The sequence below is a fragment of the Mirounga leonina genome, unplaced genomic scaffold (assembly GCF_011800145.1).
Source record: "Mirounga leonina isolate KUSES-001 unplaced genomic scaffold, KU_Mleo_1.0 Mir_154, whole genome shotgun sequence".
Lineage (NCBI taxonomy): Eukaryota > Metazoa > Chordata > Mammalia > Carnivora > Phocidae > Mirounga > Mirounga leonina.
In genome coordinates this window covers 15191314-15214632 of record NW_023270389.1, presented here as the reverse complement: position 1 = coordinate 15214632, position 23319 = coordinate 15191314, and the positions used below count along the sequence as shown (strand labels likewise).

Sequence of the window (23319 nt, the reverse complement as noted above, 5' to 3'; positions counted from 1 at the left end):
TTTTCATAGGTCGGTCATTAATTGCATTTCTGTTTCCTAAAGCATTCAAGTTCAGTCATTTTGGGGAAGGCAAATACTAGGAGACAAAAATGTATGACAATCATTTAGTGTCCTTGAACAGCATTATTATGAAGAGAGTGTACAGAGTTCTCATCTGCAAGATATTCAACATCAGTAATCACATTTCTCGTGAAGACAAATAAAAGGGAATTACATCCAGGTGCACATGTATGCTCATCTCCCCAGTGGTTTGCTACAAAGATCTCCCCAAAGGCAGTCCCTGATTTCTGGGCAGGGTCACTGTAAAGGCAGTTTAAAAGGCTGGTGTGATTGGCATCTGGATACTACAATCGTCAAATCTCCCCCCAAATGATCATGGACCTGTTTTCGCTAATAGGAAGAAAAAGTGACAAGGAGAGAGAGGGTCACCTTTGGAATGCCAATCTGAGCGGTAGTTTAGTTCGCTGTTTTTACCAGGATCCTTTGGATTACTAGCGTTACATGGAAAGGACTAAATTCTTTGTATAAATCAAGTGGATTTACTCTGCATTCCTGAAAAAAATGAGCAATATTTTTTTTCCCTCTGAAGACACAATGATCACCCTGTCCAGCTGCAGTAGGGAATGTTCTATTTGTTACTCCTGTTCTGGAAGGAGAAAGTACTGTTAACCCCATGTGACCAGAAGAATATTTTACAATGAGTGTTTACATTATTTTCTAGATACAATATTATGAACTTCTATTGAATTTGCTGCTTCTTTTTATGCTCCAACATAACCCAAGAATTGTATATCCATTTCTATATCAAGTATTTCTCTCCATATCATTTGAATTACCCCTTAAATTGTAAACATATTATATGAAAAAAATCAACTGAACAATTTACTTGAAAATCTAGTTGTTTTTAAACTCACAGCAATAGCCTCTATTTTGACTTTTTGAAGCTATGTAAATATGCTATATTCACTGATTGGAATTTTAGAAGTTAGAGGCATTGGTCATTTAGTGCAATCCTCAATTTAATAAATGAGTATGATTAGACCCACAGAAAAATCACTTATCCAATGTTTCAATACTAGGTAGATTAATTTAACTATTTTTAATAACAAAATTAAATAACACGTTTTAATATAGAAGCTGCATATTACTCATACCCTAAATAGAACATTTAGGTACACACATCTTACATTACACGTAACAGCAGATGAGTTAAGAGAATATTGATTTTAGAAATTTCAGAAGACTCTTAGAAAAGCTCCTGTCTCATAGTAAACACTTAACAGACATTTGTTAAATGACTAACAGTTAATAGCTAAAGTTTAATGTCTTCTAAGTAATCTGTGTGATAGACACTGTGCAGGGTTCGCAAGGTGGGCTATTGCCTTTCATCCTCACCTACTTCTAGACATGAGTATTGTAAGCAGTATTATTATGCCAATTTTAAAGAAAAGGAAACAAAGGCACAAAAACGATTAAGTGGTTTGTCTATAAACAATGGGGCCTAGATCTGAAACTTATTAGTCTGCTCCCAAAACACTCACTCCTAATTATAGAGAAGTGGGGAAATTAATACCTGATCTTAAATTTAAACTGTGATGTAAATGACTGATAATATACCCTTCCTGAAGATTAGATTTTTGAAAGAACACTTGTAGCCAAAAGGAAAAGGGACCAAAAACAGATCCTGAGAAAGCTGTATCTGGTGAATTGTTCTGTCCAGAGGTCAATTTTGATAGAGTTCATTTACAATATAAAGCTAAGTAATTTATGATATTAAGCAACATGTTAGAACATATACTCATATTTTTGAATTGTTTTCATTATATCATATGAGATAAAAACATTTAAAGCAAATATGAAGAGGGGTGAGTTATATAGGAGATTCCCTTCTTGAACTGTAATACTGAGATTGTTTATATTGAGACTTTCAATACATTGTTCATGACTATGGAACATGCTATGAGTGTATTTATAAGTCTTGTCATCAATGGGTGAAATCTAATTTCTTATATCTATATATAACATGTACAGTAATATATATTACTGTATATTTTGTCTTTGAATATTATTTGATATCTCCATTCATATTTCAGGAATCCTTTTAGTTAGAGTTTGATATTTTAAAATGAATAATTCAAAATAAAAGCAGATCTTAGCTCTTATAATTATTCACTTATTAAATATAAATAATCATTTTAGAGATTTCTAAAATTTACTCTTTAAATTTGCCAGAATATAAAAGAACTGCATGAAATATATAGAAATGTGAGTTGATAGCACCATTTGCATATAGCATTTCAGGTCATTTAAAATAATTTCATTCAGACATTAAGCATCAAGCTTCTAGGAACATTCTGGAATCAATTGCTATGGAAAGAAAAGTGATCCCTAGATGGCTTTGGGGATGCAAGCAAATAAATAAGGCCAACCCTATTTACTATTCATACCTGAAAAGCCAACAACTTAGAGACAAATCCAAAAAAGTTTCGTGGTGTTAGGTAAGGAATAGCTGAGTGATAATTATTTTACCTCCCATCCTTATTGATTAATTTTAGATACTTCTTATTCTACAACTCCCAAAGAACTGTCCATGTCATATGCGCCTTCCCTCCTTGGCAAAGCATCAGCATTTGAATCAGAAGCTTCCAATTCACATTTCAACCCTGAACTTGAGTAGCTATGGTACCTGAGTCTCACTTCCTCTGTACCCAGAGGGTAAAATTTCCTACCTACAAGCTTGTAGAGGGATTGAATTAAATAATAATTAAGTAAAACAAGCGGAAGATGCTAATTATACAAGTACCTCTCTGCTTAGGAAAGATGCAAGCATATTTGAGAGAGCTATTGCACTGTTTTTGCAAACTTGTCCTAGCTTATTAATTGGGTAAACTTCATTTAACCATGGCTCAGCTCAATACAATTATTCAACCAACCCTGCCAATTGAACCAAAGGGTCAAACCAATGAATTGATGCAGACCCTGTTTAAAAGTTAAAGAGAACCTTAAAAGTAAGGCAAAGCTGCTAATAAAAAGGAGCTAGTAATGCCCCAGAACGTGCCTGAATGCAGAAGAACATCTTATTCTCTGGGAATCACCAAACCTCCAGGGAGCAGTTCAAGCCAAAATTGTGATCTCCCCGCCTTGTCCTTCAAATGATGTGTACTCCAAACACATTTTCTATGCAGCTGGAGGCTTTGTTATAGACAGAAGGATCTTGCTTAGTGAGGCCGGTGTTTATGGCCTAACTTTTTTAAAGAGGAATTTGGAAAACTTCCCAGATGCTACATCTGCCCCTAGCCCTTGCACCTCAGAGTATAAGGCTGGCTAGGGAGAGCGTGAAGATGACTAAATTTATTAACGGTGGATGGGCCACTCTATCTTTCACTGCAACAACAGTAGGTGATCCCATCAAAAATCTGTCTACTGGCTAGCCAGCAAATCCGAGCGGACATGCTTGCAGCAGATACACTCCGCTTAATGGAAACAAATGTTGTTTCCTCGAAGAAACACACTGCAAGCCAAATGTTGGACCAGGAAGGCAATTTCTACTTCCATTTGAGCAAAGGCTTTTCAACTTTGTATCTATAGGCTTTTTAACTTCCTTTTCCATATTACCTATTTTTTCTTTCTTTTCCTTCCTTTCTTTGACATTTACGAATATTAAGCAGAAGTTGAACACTTCATGATTGCTTAGTGGTTGAATATCTAATACTCAGTGGGGATTTTGAGGCACCAGGCCACTAGGTAAGCAGGCATTCGCCTCAATATATCTCTGCTAGGACATCATTCATTACAAATGTGCATCGCTCAGCAGCCAGCCTCACTTCAGAGCAAACTATTTACTATTTTAAATAAAAATAAAGCAATAATATTTGAGCCACATTTTATAGCTCAAATTCCACTTCATCGTCCTCAACACATGCAACATTTTCAAGACTATTTGCTCCAAAATGACTTTCTCCAGGATCGAATGAATATCGTTATGAGTTTGCAGAATCATATGTATCTTATATTTTGTACATTTTTTTAAAAATTAGGAAAGGGACGTATGCAACATAAATAGTTCCAGTTTTCTGCAATTATAGTGAAATAGTGCTTTTAGAAACTCGAATTTGGAAAGGTAACAGGACTTCTGGAGTACTGTAGGACCAGCAAGACCAGGAGTTGGGTGAGACAAATGAGGCAAGTTTATAGAGCCCTGCAAGTGAGGGATAGAGCCTGTCTTCATTGAAAATTTTGGCATTTTAGTGGGGAATTTTTTTTTTTAAAGATTTTTATTTATTTATTTGACAGAGAGAGAGACAGCGAGAGCAGGAACACAAGCAGCGGGAGTAGGAGAGGGAGAAGCAGGCTTCCTGCCGAGCAGGGAGCCCGATGTGGGACTCGATCCCAGGACCCTGGGATCACGACCAGAGCCGAAGGCAGACGCTTAACGATTGAGCCACCCAGGTGCCCTATTGGGGAATTTTTTGGCATTGATTTTCATTTTTAAAAATATATCATATGAAAATACTATTTTTGTTGATTTCTGAGGTGTTGTGTGTGTGTGTGTGTGTGTGTGTACCTGAAGCAAGCACCTCACTTACCCATACTGCCAACATATCCATAGAAGGTACGTTTCCCCAAAATTAGTTTTTCCCATAATGTTCTCCAAAAAAACCTACTGATAGTTTTTTGCTTAAAAAAAGTGACAAATAAGGATCAGGCATACTAAGCTAAGCAAAGTTAGCTTTCTTATAATTGCTTTTAGAGGTTTTAATAACCTGATGTATACTGAGAATCTCCCCAGCACAGGGCATTTCTCAAACTCATCTGCCTACAGAAGTCTTTTTCTATAGAGTAGGTAAAGTAGTCTGAGGAATACATTCTGGTAAATGGTGTCCGAGAGTCATTTCCAGCATATACTTTGATATAATAAGGCTACCTTCCCACATCTATATTTTTCTTTTCTTTCTTCTACTTACCCACATCTCCCCACACAGAATACTAAAAAGATGGACAAGTTGACACATCAAGATGAAGTTATACAAGGTCTGAATTAGTATTTCTGTGAACAGGCATAGTAAAAATTCACTCTGAAGGGATATCAAAATAACAAGAAACACCTTGGCGCTTAGCGCCTCTTCAACAGAGTGATGTCAAAAACACTTACCGGTAAAGTCCGTATTGACTGGGTGTGTGGAACTGGGAAATTTATAATATCCATTCCCTATGAAACGAATTCCTTTCATCATCGTGGCCGTGGGAGCTGGGAGAGATGACTCTCTTCTTTCCAGCTGATACACAGGAGAAGGTCCATTGAGTTCTTCAGGTGGGAGCCATCTAACATGGATGGTTGTGCTGTTGATTCCTTCCACCACAGGAGGTTTCAGTTGGGTTGGTGCTAAATGTCAAAAACACTTGTTACATTCAAGAACTTAGCATCTATCTCTAGACACAGTTATTCACACACAGGTACACATGCACTTGTGTACATCATACTCGAGATCAAATCAGTTGTGGTCTCAAGTCTTTACATGGCTCTAGGAACTGAAGACACAATAGAGTTTATCTTAAATGTGACTAAACACCATGAAAAAATAGGTACCATAAAAGTTTGAGGATTAAACAAAATTGCCTCTTGCAGATAATTTCTCTATTCTTTCTCACTCAGGAAAAGACACTTCACATTATAGTCTGTTGACTAAAGTCTGTTGACCCAGATTCCCTTTACCAAGCTGATACCACAATGGTGCAATGTATCTGTCTCTAATGGCTCGTGGTTGCTCCCTTTTCTGGAAAATTCCCTTGCCTGAGTGGACACTATCTCACCCAGAAGCTACAAGATCCCTCATGAAACCTGCAGTCTGTGACTAGCCGTGACTACCGCGGTGATTACTGATCACAAAGGGCAGAGCCCCTCGTCTTAACATGGTTCAACTTATGGCCGTAATTCACAGAGGCCAACAAAGTAAAGGAAATGATTGAAATGGTCTAATTCGTGAGACGAGAGAGTGTGGGGTCTGAAAAGAACCCGGCCACGGTGAGTAGTCACTAATTCATGCCAGCCAATGGATAATGCAGGAACGATGACCCAAAGTTGACAGATCTTTTACTTTGTTAACCATAGTCATTTATGTGTAATTTTTCTGATTTTTGAAGCTTAGCAACTGGTTTAAATGAAAACAAACAAATAAGCAAAACCACTCTGAAAGCCCAACAGAGCATCCACAAGAAGAAAAGGAGCCTGTGAGCTCAGGGGTTTATGAACTCCGGTCCAGGTTCAACAGACTCAGGGCAGCCCCCTGTGCCCTAAAATGACCACAATACCTCCCGGTCCTGTGCCTAGCAGCAGTGAATGCCCAGTGCCCAAGCACACACTGAGGCCTTGGCATACTTCGAGGTCCTGGGACCCTGGTAATTCTCTGGAGGCTTCTGGGAAACTCCAGGAATGAGTAACAGAAATAGAGATTTTCCCGACAACCTGCTGGAAAGGGGGTCAGGGTAACAACTGAGTTAATAAAAATAAAGTTTTGTTTTGATTTTTCTTCTTTTATTTTTATTTAATTTCAAGTTAGTTAACATATGGTATATTATTAGTTTCAGGGGTAGAATTTAACAATTCATCAGTTGCATGTAACACCCAGTGCTCATTACATCAAGTGCCATCCTGATTTTTCTTCTTAAACAGTTGAGTGTGTAGGCTGCGATTCATCCCCACTCAGTGGTTTGGCTGGATTTGAGAGGTACCATCAAAGAAAGGAACAAATGTTATTATCACCAAGCCTACTTTCTCAGGGTCTAAACCAAAGCTGTGGGCTCTTAATTTACACCTTTGTTAATATAGCCTTCTGCATACACAAAGTCTTTCCCTGTTTCAATAAACATAAATTAAATTGATATGAATACAAGAATTGATATCCTTAAACCATGAAAGACAATTCACCTTAAAACAGCTTAGAACAAGTACTATCTGTTACTTTCTAGAAAGCTCGGCCAGCTTTCCAAAGAGAAACAATTAATTGTGATTCTATTTTAACTTTTCGTAAAGTAGAGGGCACTGAGCAAAATGTTCATCAACTTAGAAAGATAATTAACAATTCTGTTCATCTTCTGCCACTACAAACCATGTGATGTTTTTATTTTTATATATGTATGGATCTGTAAATTTTATGCATGATTTCCTTTAGCATTCCTTGCCAAAAATAGTAAATGGTGGGTTCTCAAAGATTTCACTCTACAAGCTATGCCCCATCTTCAATATAATCCAAAACAAAATAAAGAGCTGACCATCTAGAAATTTCTCTCCCCTCAAGTTTCTCTTCAGTGTTTGGAATTCCATTCCTGCATTAAAATTTAAGCATTGGCTACGAGCTTAACAGGGGAAGAAGGATTGTCAAAAATTTTGAGTCCTGGGTTCAGGGAAGCAATGGAGGACCAATTACATAATTTTTTATTATCTAAAATTTGCTATTTAAAAGCACAAAAGAAGGGTGCCTGGATGGCTCAGTCAGTTGAGCATCCAACAATTGATTTCGGCTCAGGTCATGATCTCAGGGTTGTGAGATCGAGCCCCACATTGGGCTCCGCACTCATTGTGGTGTCTGCTTGAGATGTCCTCTCTCCCTCTCCCTCTGCCCCTCCCCCCAGCTCTCTCTCTCAAGTAAATAAATAAACCCTTTAAATAAATAAAAGCACAAAAGAGGGATTTTGAACTCTTCTATTTTCTATATTCCACATAGGATTCCCTAGGGTTCTGGGACAAAAGGATTTGACATTTTAATTTGAAGAATACCATCTATTCCAATGATATCTAATGGAACTTTCTCTAATGATGGAAATGTTCTAGATCCATGTTGTCTAATATGGTAGGCATTAGCCACATATGGATAGTTAGCACTTGATATGTGGTTAATGAGACTGAGGAATGGAAGTTTACATTTTATTTAATCTTAATTAATTTTATTTTAAGTTTAAATAGTCATAAATGGCTATCATGGCTACCATACTGGATAGCAAAGATCTAGAGAATCACAAACTATACATTTTTGGTGCGTTGAGAATAGGATTTCCATTTTAACTAAATATTTAGAGAAATTAAGAATATACCTCCTGTACTTCTAAAGAACTAAAGAGTTTTATCCTTGTTTTTTTTTTAAGATTTTATTTATTTATTTGAGAGAGAGAGAATGAGAGACAGAGAGCATGAGAGGGAGGAGGGTCAGAGGGAGAAGCAGACTCCCTGCTGATCAGGGAGCCCGATGCGGGACTTGATCCCGGGACTCCAGGATCATGACCTGAGCCGAAGGCAGTCGCTTAACCAACTGAGCCACCCAGGCGCCCAGAATTTTATCCTTATTTAAAAGTAGCCTCTTCTTCAAAGTCCCATTTGCTTGACATTTGGTATTCCTTTTCTCCAACCACCCAGCTCGTTAGGGATAATGGTGAGGTTTTGTACCACTATGGTATTCAGAACCCCTTACCCCATTGATAGCATAATCCAAAATTCACTTCTTAATCAGGAATATAAATTCAGAGTCAAACAAAACAAAAGGAATTCCAGCAACTCAACAGCTTTTTAAAAAATATCTCCTAAAAGTGAGAGTGCACTTTTTTTTTAATTTGGCAAAATGATTATGATCAATAAGGGCACTTTCACTGAGACTCCACTACAATTAATGTTGACTGTTTAAGTTCTAACAAGTAGTGGAACACTTCTAAATTCACAGGGGAATTATTCCACCAAGCAATTAGACTATTCTTAGGAAGTCAACTACAAAGAACGAGTCAAATTAGAGTATATTTTTTTATTCTCTTGCTTAAAAAAAACCAAACAACCTTCTAGCTGGTATGTTGTAGTTTCACTTGGAGGAGTCAACCCAGCCTGTTTGAAAGGGTGAGCACCCTACTGAGTCATTATCTTCAGAGTTCCCTTAAGACCAGAGGAGGAATTTTCAATCAATTAAACTAGACTGGTCACACACACACACACACACACACACACAAGTGATGAAAAGAAAAATAGATATTCCTGAACTATTAAACACACTCACACAAATACAGACTCACTAAGAGAAAGGAGGTATAAAGGATTATTTTTTGGACTATCAAAGTAAAGGAATTATAGCTATAACTTTGTTAATCACAAAACAGTGAATTAAGAGACAACACAGAATAACTGAAAGGACTCTGCAGACTTTCAGAGATTATATTTTACTTTTTAATTTCCAATTCTGCATGACTTAGAAAAATCACTTTAAACTTATATATGCCTCAGTTTTCCCATCTACAACATGAGGATAAGTTTTCATAGAATACCTTGACAATAACTGCTTTTAAAAATAATATATATGTATATATATATATATATGTTGGCTAAACACATAATAATAAAAAAAGAAAACACACACACACACACACACACACACACACATATATATATATATAATTGTATTAGGTTTTACAAAGCAAATGTCTAAACAAATCCAAGGCACTATTATTAGCCAATAACATCTTTCATATTACATATTATAAAAGGATATAATTCATCTACATTCAAAATCCATATTTACTCAGAAAATCCTCTTATAGCTGTAAAGCAGAAAATAGATCTTCAATATCCATCATTTCAAGGAATAACAACATACAGTGTTTCTACTTAGAATAAAATTACAATGTTTTTGTATTTTTCTGCAACTTCTTTGTCTCCAGTTCCCAGCCTAGCTTCTCTATTTATAAATATTCTTTTATTTATCTACTATCTCTGATAATAGGCATTCTTCTTTATGCTGCATTTATTACTTTATAATCTAATTAATAGCATATCATAATGCATAAATTTACATGTGCAAAATTTATGTAGTGTGGAGTTTGAGTGTCATAGGATAAGAACGGAAGGCTAAATGAGCAGAAGCTCTCGTTGATGGCAGCTCTTTAAAATCAAATCTCTTTGTTTTCAAGCAAGAGTTTGTTGCCTATGAACACTGCACAGCAGTGTAATACCTTAAAACATTGTCAACTTTCTATTACAAAGACAGGAATCCAAGAATGAACGGCCTTTTTATGTTTCAGGCCTATGTGGGGAGCAGACTAACGTCACACATCCTCAGGCACTTTATCAATAGAACAAGATTTTGACTTTTCCTCAGAAATGCAAAACTGTCACGAGAAATGTAAATTGCCCAAACATGGCTAGGCCAGAACGCCTATGGAAGGGCACTGGGTTCAGGACCTAAACAAGAGATCCAGGCCAGGAAGCTAGGATTTCTCAGCTGGCAACCACCCTACTGAACTGCTCTCCAGTCAGTGTCCAGAAGAAGAGAGAGGATTCTTCCCTCAGAATCTCAGAAATCAGACAGCCTTGCCTTGTTAACTGTCTGTTCTCTGACTGGAGAAACACGAACAAAATCTACTTTGCCATTTCCTCCTTCTTGGTTTACTAGTCTCCTTCGAGAGAGAAGATGTACAGTGGAACCGATGTGGAAAGGAGAGAGCTGAGCTTCTAAACCGGCTCTGTAGGTCCCTAGTTATGGAACACGGGCTACTCCAGTGTTTGGTCTCTCTGGTCCTCAGTGCCTCATCTGTTGAAGGGCACGATAGACCCGATTGTGTCTTCCAGTTTCAAAATTCTATGACTGAACATTTTCAAGCAGCGCTTCTCAGTGAGAAAACCAGAAGGCAGGCTGGACACACGACATACGGACCGTCTCAGCCCTCCAGGAGGCCGGCTAGTTTATCCCCTTCAGCTCTGAGCCGTCTTGTTTCTTTAACCCGGCGTGACATACAAGTATCACGATTTCTCTATGTGTTTGAGGACATAAAGAAAGGCCAGAAAGCACTGCTTTTAGGGGATTTAAGGGAAACTGCCTCCCTGGTGAATCAACACTACCTTCCCCAGCTGTTGTTCTGGTAATCATCAATAATTTGCACGTAACTAGCATCCTAGCTGGGCAGAGGATCCATGTGCTCTGAACCGCACACACAGCAGCAGTGAGGACAGTGAGCACTGTTCCCTAAAGCCCACCATTAATAAAAGGTAGCTGCTTGGACTGTAATTATGGCATCCTTGCTACCCAAACTTGAAGCTTTTATGGGGCTTATGCAATTAACTACTTAAATGCATCGTAACACTAGCTTCTCTGACAGCAAAGTATTGATTTTTTAATCATTTTCAAGTCTCTTCTAGCACAAATAAATGTACTACAGTTACAGTTAATGCACTGTGTACATGCATTAAATGCTGGTGTGACACAATTTATTATTTTGTGATATATAGAACTGAAGTTTGGCTTCTCAGAAATTAGCATCACTGATCCAATATCAGTATGGAAACTACCACTCTCCTTGATACTCCAAATCCTCTAACTTCAAAAAGCTAGAGACCTTTGTTAATAGGATAGTTAGGCTTTAAAAAAGAAAAGGAAGGGGTGCCAGATATAAATCTTTTATATATGTCAGTGTAGGAGAAAATTAAAAATAGTCTAACAGAGAAGATACAGTTTATATTTTCCTAAAGGTGTCACTGTGGGACCTATGGCAACTTTGTTCAGATGAATTTTTGTCCATTTAATTTCTTTCCTTGTACTTATTTAGGGTACATCAATCAAAATATTTTACATACTGCAGTCTCTCTGATCCAGCCGATTTTTACGTATTCTAATTGTGTTGTTTTAACGCCTTTCTGTCGATAACGCATTACAAAGCTCAGAGACTGTTTTAAAAAGTATGATTTCTGCATGCCAAAAAGACCAGCAGAGCCCCTAGTAAAGTCACATATCTGAATGCAGACCTGGAGACAGAGGTCATTACGTGTTTCACCAACAAGCCTTTTCCTCAGGTGCATCCACACATTCACAATTAGAGTTGGTGAGTAGAAAGCAGTTAATTTTGTTTTGTTAGAAATAATATCATTTTAGTTTTAGCATCTAAGACAGATGCCAGCATCTCACTCCGAACAGATGGTAATTCCATCTAATAGTGCATCTCTGTATTAGTAAGGTCTGTTGTGTATACAAACAGTAATAAACAGTAGGTAAGGATCAAAATAAATTTTAATTGTTGACATTAAATTCTGGCAGCCACAGTTCTAAGGCTGCAATATTCCTTTTTCAAATCTGTCAGATTTACTAATGCCGCAAAAGCTTTGCCGAAAGCTGCCACATCCCAGTTTCAGTGAAATGGTTTTTGCATGCCACCAGTTATGGATGTCTGCACCACGTTATCTGTTTCCATACACTGAAATGATTGTTCAAGAACAACATGGAACTGGTCCTACCATCCATGTGATGGTCAGCCAGGATTCCTTTTAGAATGTTCCTGAAGGACGGAGCATTTCATTAAGAGGTTAGTATAAAATGCTACATCCAAATTGCTACACGATGCGTTAACAGTATTTCCACAGCCCCTTTCCCACCCTGCTCGGTAAGGGTCTCCCATTCAATATTCATTTTATTCTGTTCGCAAATCTGGGCATTCCTGAACTTCTCCGAAAGTGACATCATTCCTTTCATTTCGTTTGCTTTGCCGGAGTCTGAAGGATTTCCCTGACACTCAGAGCTACCATCAGCTGCGCTCCTCCATAGGCTTTGCTGTGGATCAAGTGTGCCAACAAGCACCAATTTGGGCCTGATAATGCCTCCAGCGATCTGGTGTTACAAGTACTAGCTGCTATTTATTTTGGAAAGCTGCCATGTTAAAAAAAAAAATCATTAAAAAACCCAGTTTGGCATTCAGGTGACTGTTCAATAACAAACATGCTTTGCAATCATATTTCTTTAAAAAATGGATGTATTTTTTTTAATCATGAAAAATATATTGCTTCCACCATATGGGACAACCAACGACTCACCAACCGATTTAAGATGCGGCATATTGAGCTGACCATATGTTACAGTGCTGTTGAATGGCTGAGTGATTCATGCCCGTCACATTCTAGTATATCAATTAAAGCTCCTTGAAGTCTGCATGATTTGTGTCTCTGTTATTAAACCCTGCTAATTCATCCCACTTACACATCTGTTATAAATCTCTAGGAGTGCTGCATGATTCATGGCAATCTGTGAGCATGCTACAGCAAATTCTTCTCCTTGTAATTAACAGTAAATTGTTTTACTGCCATGCAATGAATTTTTCAGTTATATTGCAAATGAACTCCTAAATGTGCGGTTCTTTCCTAAGAACTGACTTATATCATTAGGCAATTAAAAAGTATTGCTTTGAACCAAAAGCTTTTAATCAAGAGAAATACAACTTAAACATTGCTTAAGAGCCACGGAAATTTGACATGTTGGTTAAAAGTGTAAAATAATTTCTGTTGTCGAAAGAGCAAAACAAACAAACAAAACCCGCCGTGTACTCAGGATTTCACGGACGCTGAGACACAGACCTGCTGCCTGGAAACACTCAGCGAGACAAGTTTGCACAGATACTGTTTATCTTCGAAGTTACTTAAGTCATCCGTCATTACCAAATTTCTCACATTGCTTTACACTTCTCTAATTGTAAAACAGTGCCTTTATTCTTGAAATAAATAATTGGATAATTAGCCGAGTTGAATCATCAGAGGATTCCAGGGCTGTTCAAGTGTTCTTGTCAAAGGTGAAGCAAATTCATTTCAGCTCGCCTCTGCAGCTCTTCGAAGAGGCTTTGATTTTTTTTTCCCCACTTTCTTGGCAGCAGCTTCAGATTCATGAGTCCATACATCAAGTCAGTAGTTTAACAACAAATGGAATTAAATTCAAAGAAGGGAAACTAATTGAAGGACAGCAACAAAAGTGTTTGGTAATGTGCTTTTTAATATGGCATGCCACATTTGCATGATAATTTTTCCTTTTTAGCATGGAGCAGAAAGTGACTTGCTTAATGAGGGATTATTCAAGACAGGAACGAACAAAATGCATTCATAACTAAGAACAAAGATTGTATTATGAAACAAAAACAGGCAACCTCAGAGAAGTAACTGGATGATTGGTTTATGCATTATGAATAAAAAGATAGAAAAATATTTATATTAGTATTCACTAATGACTATATATACAAGATTGTTGTAATTAAAATTATAAATTAACATATTAAGAGTGCTTGTTTAATCACTCTGGGTCCTATTCACAATGAAAAGACTCACGTACCTGCATGCAAACAATGTGTGTTTTCAACTGAGCTGCGAACAGCCTATATATTTTACTTTGGATTCAGAGAAAAACCTTAATGCACCACTAATTACTTGCTTAATGGGAGATGGGCATTTCTAAGCTGGTAGCGTAGAGGTCAATTTATGACAGGCAAAGGAAATATCACATTGTTCGCCCAGGAATGGAGCTCCAGAAGGAATTTCTCTTAAGAAAGGTTTAAGCTGTGCCGAATTCACAAAGTGTGAAAGCATACAAATTTCCTACATTGAAAGGGTAATCTTAAAGGAAAAAAAACAAGGACTCTAACAGGGCTGGGGCCATTCGTTCGTCACCCTGAGACACCCAAAAGCGACTCCCGAGCCACCAAAGACCCCGCTTGGAGAGAAACCCAGCTGCTCCTGGGCACACCCCTCCCAGCAGATCAGTTCTCAGGTTTGTCTCGGGCCCAACGCTAAAGGAGCAGCCACACAATATTCTGGATGAAATGTACCGATTTTAATCATATCTCTCATTGAAAAAATACCTAAAACAAGAGCAAACTGTAATTCTCAAGCTTTCTAGTGAAAGCCAGATAAATCTTTACAAGTATCTTTTTGATTTCTGTGACTGAGACTTAAGGAGGAAACATGCTTTCATGAATCAAGGCTTTGAAAAGGCAAAGTTTTTGAATGGTCACTGGCTCCTTTCAATCTCCCATAATGAATTCATGTGAACTACATTTACACTTAAGAGTTAATTCCCCACACATCCATTAGAATTCGTTGCAGTAATACATTCCCTCCGAATTGCAATATTATGACTGGAAGAAATGGGGGCAGGAAGAATCCTAAAGCTGCAAGTCAACTTTTATTCCTTCCCTACAGCAAACCTGTTGACTCCCCAAAGGGATTGATCTTCTCATTGTTTATTTCTATGACTTAGTATCTAGGAGTTATATTCAGATGTTTAATCTTAAAATCTTAGAAGAAAACTTCCATTTACTGAACATAAGCCTGGTAAGAAAGATACTGGATCTGTAATTGCTGGGCTTTTCCTTATATTCCAACAAAAACAAATAAGTTCATTCTTACTGATCTTTAAAAAGACATTTAAAATGATGTCTTTTAAAATAAATCAAATGGTAAGCAAAAATTATTTTTCCATACTTTTGTCATGTAGGTGACTTTATTCTCTGCTTGGCAAAAGAAGAATCAGAGTTCTGACCAAATGTATTACAGGATTAAGAAATAAACATTTTCCCAGGAGAACACTAAGATAACTTTTCCTTCAGAAATGAAAGCATTTTACACAGAAACAAAAGACTATGGACTCCTCTAAGAAACAAACTGAGGGTTCTAGAGGGGAGGGGGTTGAGGGGATGGGTTAGCCCGGTGATGGGTACTAAAGAGGTCACGTACTGCATGGAGCACTGGGTGTTATACGCAAACAATGAATCATGGAACACTGCATCAAAAACTAATGATGTGATGTATGGTGATCAACATAACAATAAAAAAAGTTAATGTATTCCTTTTAAGGGAAATTAGGTAGAAGGAAAATTTTGGCAAAGAACAAAAAACAATTTTAAATTTACACATTTAAATGTACACATTTAGAACATGTTAAATTTACCATTACATCTTCTCCTGCAACTGCTCGGTCCTTCACATTCCAGCTTCTGCTTCAACCACACTAAATAGAGTTCTCCCCAAAGGGCCACCAGTGCCCCTTCCTTGTAGATCACATTCTTCTTGCTTTGCCTAGAGCACATGATACTACAGAATTCTAGATCCTTCTAGAATTCTCTTCCCTTAACTTTTCTAACACTGCTCCCTCAAATTCTGACCATTTCTCTACTTTACTTCTCCTTTCTCTTTCTCCCAAAATATGAGCATTCACTAAGATCTGAACTTTTAATTTGTACTTTCTCTGCTTTCACTAATTCATTACCATCCACAGTTTTAGCTTTATCTATATGAAATAATTACAAAGTCCATATCATTGTTAAGCCCCAGATTTGCATTTTCTACTGCAGGCTCCTTATAATCGTCATGGATGTGTCTCTAACAAAGCAAACTTAAACTCATGGGTTTATTTCTCCCATGTGCTCTTTCTTCATCTTTCTCATTATCTTTAACGGCATCACCATGGTCTGCAATATTTACTGTCATCTTCAATTCTTCCTTCTTCTTAACCTGTGGATTTCTCTTCCTTAGTCCACCTGCATTCCCTTCCTTCAATCTTTACTTCTATTCATCTGATTTACTCCCTCACTGCCTCTTAGAAAAGTCTACGAGACTCTATTTGCACACTCTCTTCTAGTCAATTCTACATGCTACTGCCAGGGAAATATTCATAAACCCCAGTTTTCATCCCATCGGCTCCTGGAACAGTGCTAGTCTCTAAAATAGTGACCAGGATGGCATGTGTCCAGTAAATACCTACCCAAATCCTAACCAAGCCTTTAGAGTCCACCTCAAATGCCATTTCATCTCCCAAATCAAATATCCCATATTCTATGTTCCCATAGCTTTCTTTTGTCCTTTATCCAATGCCTCCAGGTGTTAACCCTACCTGTTGTATGTCAGCATCTTCATGCAGGCACCATTAAGGTGTCTTTGAATTATCTTTGAATCCCCCATAGTGCCCTAAATAGATAAGCCCTTATTAGATGCTTACGGAATTGAGCATTCACAACAAAATACAGTAACTATATGATTATGGCACATTATTAACTGTATACTGCAAACAACAAATTTGAAATCTGTAGTTTTTGAGCAAAATTTTGAAATGCTTGTCATAATTCTGAATGGCATGTCCTTACAGAACTGAAAAATAATGCTTTTAGACTTTAGCACTCCTACAGTTTATTTTTGTAATATACTCCTTAGTTTCAGGAATCTGCACTATTTCATTTGTGTTATAATAGTGTTATGGAAGCAAAGTTGTAAAATAACCTTTTAGATTTTGATAATATTAGAAATTTTATAACATTTACATTGTGACAGAGTGAGAATAATCATGATAAAAATAACAATTTCTACTGAGGATTTACTCTGTGCTGGGCACTGCTTAACTTTCTTAATCCTCATGAACCCTGTGAAATAGGTTATCCTTAGTTTTAAATTGGAAAATTGAGCCAGAGAAGTCCCATAGTTTACTTAAGGTCATACAGCTAGTAGATGGCAGAGCCCCAAATTTAAACCCTGGCATCTTCCCCTAAACACATGAATAAGTTCTTATTTTTAAAAGTCGATTAATTTGTGCATCTCATGGCTTTCAGAGAATATGAGAAGTTTCCAAGTTCTATCTTTCAAGGATAAAGAGGCAGAATTCAGAGGACTTAGATTAGTTTCATTTCACTACTTTTCCAGTGGACAGGAGTGGTCTTCAGTATCCTCACCAGTAGCTAAAATGGGAGCTGCACAGAGCACTCAGCTGTGACTTCTTCCATGCCCCAGAAACCAATTACTACAACCAAGGTGGATGTTGTTAACACACTTGTTATCACTGGTGTGTTGACCAGGAAGGATCTGTTTCACAGACATTTGTCCTGCTTTTCTCTTCCCATCCCCAGGGTCCATCTAATCTCATTAGTTTCCATGAAAAGACAGACTGAATCTCATCTATAAGAGAGTACCTGAACTAGCAGTAGAAACTGGCATGTGAGATACAGATGGGAGATGCTGTGGGATGCAGCGTGGGAGAGAGACTTGAGGGAAGGCTTGCTATTGAAAATGTTATTGGAAGTGATGTCATGAGGAAGAGGAATTAGACTAATGACAGCCCCCAAGGGAGTAGAAGGAGACTGCTGAATAGAAGCCGCAGAGAGATATTCTGGATCAATGTAAGAAATTACCATTTGAAAGAAGTCTCTAAACTTGGATTTGCCTGAGAATTGGGAGCTCCCCTACTGCTAAAGGCATCAAACATGAGTTGGATAAACACTTGGGGAGAATGTTACATAGAATATGCTATTATTGTCTAGAAAACATAGAATATGCTATTATTGTCTAGAAAGTTGCACTAGATGACTTTTGTTTTGAAGATTTTATTATTTATATACTTGAGAGAGAAAGAGAGAGTGGAGGGAAGAACAGAGGGAGAGGGACAAGCAGACTGCGCTGTGAGCTGAGCCCAACCCAGGGCTCGATCCCATGACCCCAAGATCACAACCGAAGCCGAGATCAAGAGTCCCACGCTCAAACAACTGAGCCATCCAGGCGCCCCACACTAGATGACTTTTAAGTGTTTTACAACCCTGGGAAGTCATGATTTCAGTTCCGCTCACTCACATGATTGGGATCCCTCTATTCTCTACTATAACTCAGGCCAGTTTTCAACTTGTGTTGTTTCTATTTTTACTTTTCTCCAGCCTGCAAGACAGATTCCTCTTCTTTGTTCTCTAGCCCCAAACTATATCATTTTTCCAGAAGGACACAGGGAGCCTGCCTCTATTATCCATATTCAGTAACCCTCTAATAATCTAATATACAAAAATAAATAAATAAACAGTGTTATAGGAGAGTGGTATTTTATACAATCTAGGTATGCCATAAATGTATGCATACATATGAAATACATATAAATATATAAAAACACAAAGGGTTCAGTTGTAGAGGTAATAAAACATAGTTCCTTAGCATTGGGGAGTCGTTCCCATGGATGGAAAATTTGAAGAAACAAAATTACTTGGATAAAGTCATTTGAGCCAAACAAGTTTTTCCAGAACTAAAGCAAGGCAAAACAAAACAATAGAACTGGACCTGAATACAGTTAGGGAAAAGGCACAGGGAATATTTTTATAGCTAAATATGTTTGCATAATATCTGTCATTCATCTAGGAGTCTCTTAACCTTCTCACATCTGGACATTTTCTTAAGGAGGACCAAGCCTTGCTTGATTGCAGACAGAAAACTGATTTGAAAATATACTAACTGCAGAGTAACTGAGCTATGTAGGTGTTAGTGATACATGTAATCAAGTTCGTATGAATCTATTTTGCTCTAAGTAAAGCAAGCCAAAAATTTATACAAACCATTTCCTACTAAGATCTTACTTGATCACCAGTCTTTTATTTGAATTTCACAGACTTAGGAGCTTCTTATTAATAACAAAATTATTAATAATTACACTACTGCCCAGCCAATAAAGGCAAAATATAACACCAGGGCAACCCAGTAATTCCCGGATGTCTACCTTTAACCCCACAGGGCAGGCGTGAATAGATCCAAAGCCCACAAAAAGGGTCAGGAAGAAGCATCCTGAGCCTCATAAGAAGCCACCTGGGCACTTCCAACTGTCAGAACATCACTAGGACCTAGGGTGATTGTTGAGCCCTGGAGTTGCTCTGCATCTAATTATATTTCTTATTATGGCACAGGTGCAACTCAGGGCTCCCATGGACCTCTTAAACCTCAGCTCATTTACTTATTTTTTGTTTGTTTAAAAATGTCAATATAGGTAGCAATCAGAGTTAGTGATGGGGGAGCAGGAGAAACCAGAAAAGACAGTATTAAGTCCAAACTAGAGAAGGTATTGAACTTTATAGGTGTTTGTTTATAAAGACACAATATATTTTTCGTGTCCATTAAAACTTGCTTACCTGCTGCTAATGTCTGTCCTGTTCCTGACGCACTGGTTACACAACCAATTGAGTTGCAGAGAGAAATAGTAAAGTTGTATATCCTATAAGGTTTTAGTTCTTTTACAATGTAAGACAGTTCTTGGGATTTAGCAGTGTACAACACCTTCAAGGCAAAAAAAAAAAAAAAAAAAAAAATCATATAATAGATAAACAGTGTGAGAAATATAACCTTGGCAGTCAAGAATCCATGAATCCAATCATGTTCTATGAATTCAGACAGAGGAATTATTGCCAACCACTATTAGGAAAGGGATTTTTTTGAAGAGTCTCAACAAGCTAGGATTTAATTGATAATTGTACAATCACACTGTTTTATGAGGTAATAATCCAGTTCCTGAGTGGATAAATGAGGAAACCAAGTTATTGCCTCATAAAGCAGCATGGTGGTATGGTTATTGTCACCAATGGTAGAGATAAAGGATGGTGACATTGTCATTGTTATCATGAAAAAGTCCAAATAAAACCATGGGGCTTGGCCAAAACTAACCCCACGTAGTAATGCCCACACGTTATTTGATGGAGCCAGTACAGAAAAATGTCACTATGTTAAATCAATTCCATCATTTTCTTGAAAGAAAAAAAAAAAGCCACAAGAGAAAAAGGAAAACAAGTAAACACATTACTTAGCATCCACATGAGGTCAATTCTCAATTATCTTTCTTATACAAATAAGCATATGCAGATTAGATCAAACAGTTACATTTTTTGAAATATTGTCTTTATCACACAATTTCAAATGAAAATAGCAGATTTGAGCAAAGGAGACTGAGAGGAACTCCATGGTCCATAAACAAATAATTAAACGACTATCACTGAGCATTGGTCCCATCATTACAACTAGAAATGATCAAAAGCAACCACATAAGTTTACTTAGTTTATAGATACAAAAAGCACTGGAAATTATATTCAGAAAAAAAAAGTCATTAAAACAAAGAGTATGACACCAAGCATTAGTATAAAACTTTTTTTCTAAGGGATGTTGGTATACATTCATATCAAATAATCTTCCATAAATATAAATGCAGGTAACTGTAAAGGTTAGTAACATTTGAAGTAATTGTCTAGATATTTTCACTGTAGAAGTAAGATAAAATTCATTTGGAATATTTGCCTGGGTATTGACTTTAAAATTTCATGAACTAAATGAATAGTTCTAGAAAGCAGTGTGAATAGAATATAAACAATATCATATATAAAACAATTTTCAGAAATAAAGTAATTTCAAAGATTCTAAAAATCTAGGAATAATTTAAAACTTTGGTACTATTTCCTCACAATTACATTTAGAAATCAGAAAAACATCAAACACCAGATTATAAATCCTTTATGTTTCTAATTCTAAAGTTTTTATTGAGGGATTGAGGATATAAAATTTTCTGTTCTGTGCAATGTGATTTAAGATTTTCTAAGAAAAGTAAAACATTGAAATGAGTAAAATTTACTGGATATTGCTATACAATTTATCCAATTTAGAACAATCCTGGTAGGATTAATGTAGACTTTTAGAAAATGGAATTGTTCTCCAGATAAAATATAATAAAGTGTTTCTTATTTTAAGGAAAATGTGGTAAAAATATACAGTGGAATATTATGCAGTCATAAAAAGGGTTGAGATCATGCCATTTATGACAACATGGATGAACCTAGAGGATCTTATGCTAAGTAAAGACAAACTGATAAAGACAAATACCATAGGATTTCACTCATATATGGAATCTAAAAAACAAAACACATGAATAAACAAACAAACAAAAAGCAAAATCAGACCTGCAAATATGGAGAACAAACCGACGGTTGCCAGAGGGAAGGTGTGGAAAGGATGGACAAAATAGGTGAAGGACAGTGGGAAACACAGGCTTCCCAGTTATGGAATCAATAAGTCATGGGAATAAAAAGGCACAGCATAGGGAGTATGATTAATGTTACTGTAACAGCATTGTGTGGTGACAGATGGGAGCTACATTTATGGTGAACATAGCATAACATATACAGAAGTTGAATCACTATGTTGTACACCTGAAACTAATTTAATATTGTATCAACTATACTCAAATTTTTTTTAAAAAATTTAAAAATGAAGTATTTCCTATTTCATTTAGGATGTTGCATCATTTTTTGAGCAAACTATTCTGTGGAGCAAGAATACAAGATGAAATATAACAAGAAATAGAAAATGTAGATTAATACTAATTTTGATGGACTTTTACTTCTCTACAGATAGTTGTTATAAATTACATGATTTTATTTTTTTATTATTTTTTTAAAGATTTTATTTATTCATTTGAGACACAGAGATACAGAGAGAGAGAGAGAGCATGAGCAGTGGGAGAGGCAGAGGGAGAGGAAGAAGCAGACTCCCCGCTGAGTCAGGAGCCCGATGTGGGACTCGATCCCAGGACCCCGGGATCATGACCTGAGCCGAAGGCAGACGCTTAACCATTTGAGCCACCCAGGCACCCATAAATTACATGATTTTAAAAAGACATTTACCTTAAAGCTTGGGGCACATAAAATAATCACGCACATAAACTTTGTCTTTACCATATATATAGTCATTTTATAAGACTTAAAGGACAATTTAATTGAAAATTTTCTTTGGGATAAATCTTTAAGGAAGTGGAGAGAATTCTGTAGAAGCTTGAAATCCTACGCTGATAATATCACCACTTCTATATATTTCCTTGCCACATTCTTAGTCAATGATTCTGTAACGATTATTTACAGTAGGCTTTCCCTAGAAATTTTGGCAACTTTTTTACCAAGCTTATAACAAGACACACTCAGGCCAGTGTGGATACAAATTTAATTATTGAGAAGGGGAAGATTTTGACTTTGCCACTCTTGATTTCACTTTCTTGAATATATGATTAGATAGATAGATATTTGTAGGGAGAGAAAGCGTAAGAGAATAAAGTGGCATATCTATATCCTTATTTCAACTCAGCCACAAAGAAAGACTTTTCAACAAAAAAGATGCATATACATAATTTTTGTCACTAATAAAAAAGAAATATTTTCCTGCTCCACTGATTGATAAAATTATCTTTTTAAAAGTTTAATGTAGTCCTATCCCATTAATAATAATCACTAGTAGGACCTAATATTTGTCAAGCACTTGAAACTCCACAAAACTCATGTAGATAAGCAGAAATTGTTTTCCTATTTTACAGATGAGTAAAACCTAAGTGCATATATGTGTGGATGGCTAGCAATTGGCAGAAGTGGAATATGAACAAACAAGTTGACTTCTAAGGCTATATTTTTAGGAACTATGTTTTTTTCTTATTTTTGTTTCTTAGACTAGAATACCATACTGCAAGTAATAGTTGCTTTGAAGCTATGTTTTACGGAGAAAGGATAGTTTACAAAGCAAAAGCATAGCAAAAACAACAAAACAACAATGATAAATACGGTATAACATTAAGGACCAAACAAAGCAGTTACAGCTGTAAATTTACCTTAAATTTTATGATACACTGGATTGGTAGACTAAATCATTTCAGTTACAAGATATGTGTAAGGTTACCTCTGTGTTTATCACCTGAGACAGAGGCAAATTAGTCAGCACTTATTTCCAGACTAAT

The 23319-nt window shown here is 36.7% G+C and overlaps 1 protein-coding gene across 1 annotated transcript in view; it reads right to left on the bottom strand.

The window, feature by feature from the left end:
* USH2A (usherin) overlaps positions 1-23319 on the bottom strand; it is a 702118-nt gene that overhangs the window by 479367 nt on the left and 199432 nt on the right. Inside the window, exons 19-20 of the mRNA XM_035010130.1 lie at positions 19693-19837; positions 5153-5383 (exon numbers count right to left, since the gene is read on the bottom strand). Coding sequence (XP_034866021.1) covers positions 5153-5383; positions 19693-19837 — 376 coding nt within the window. The remainder of the gene's footprint in view (positions 1-5152; positions 5384-19692; positions 19838-23319) is intronic.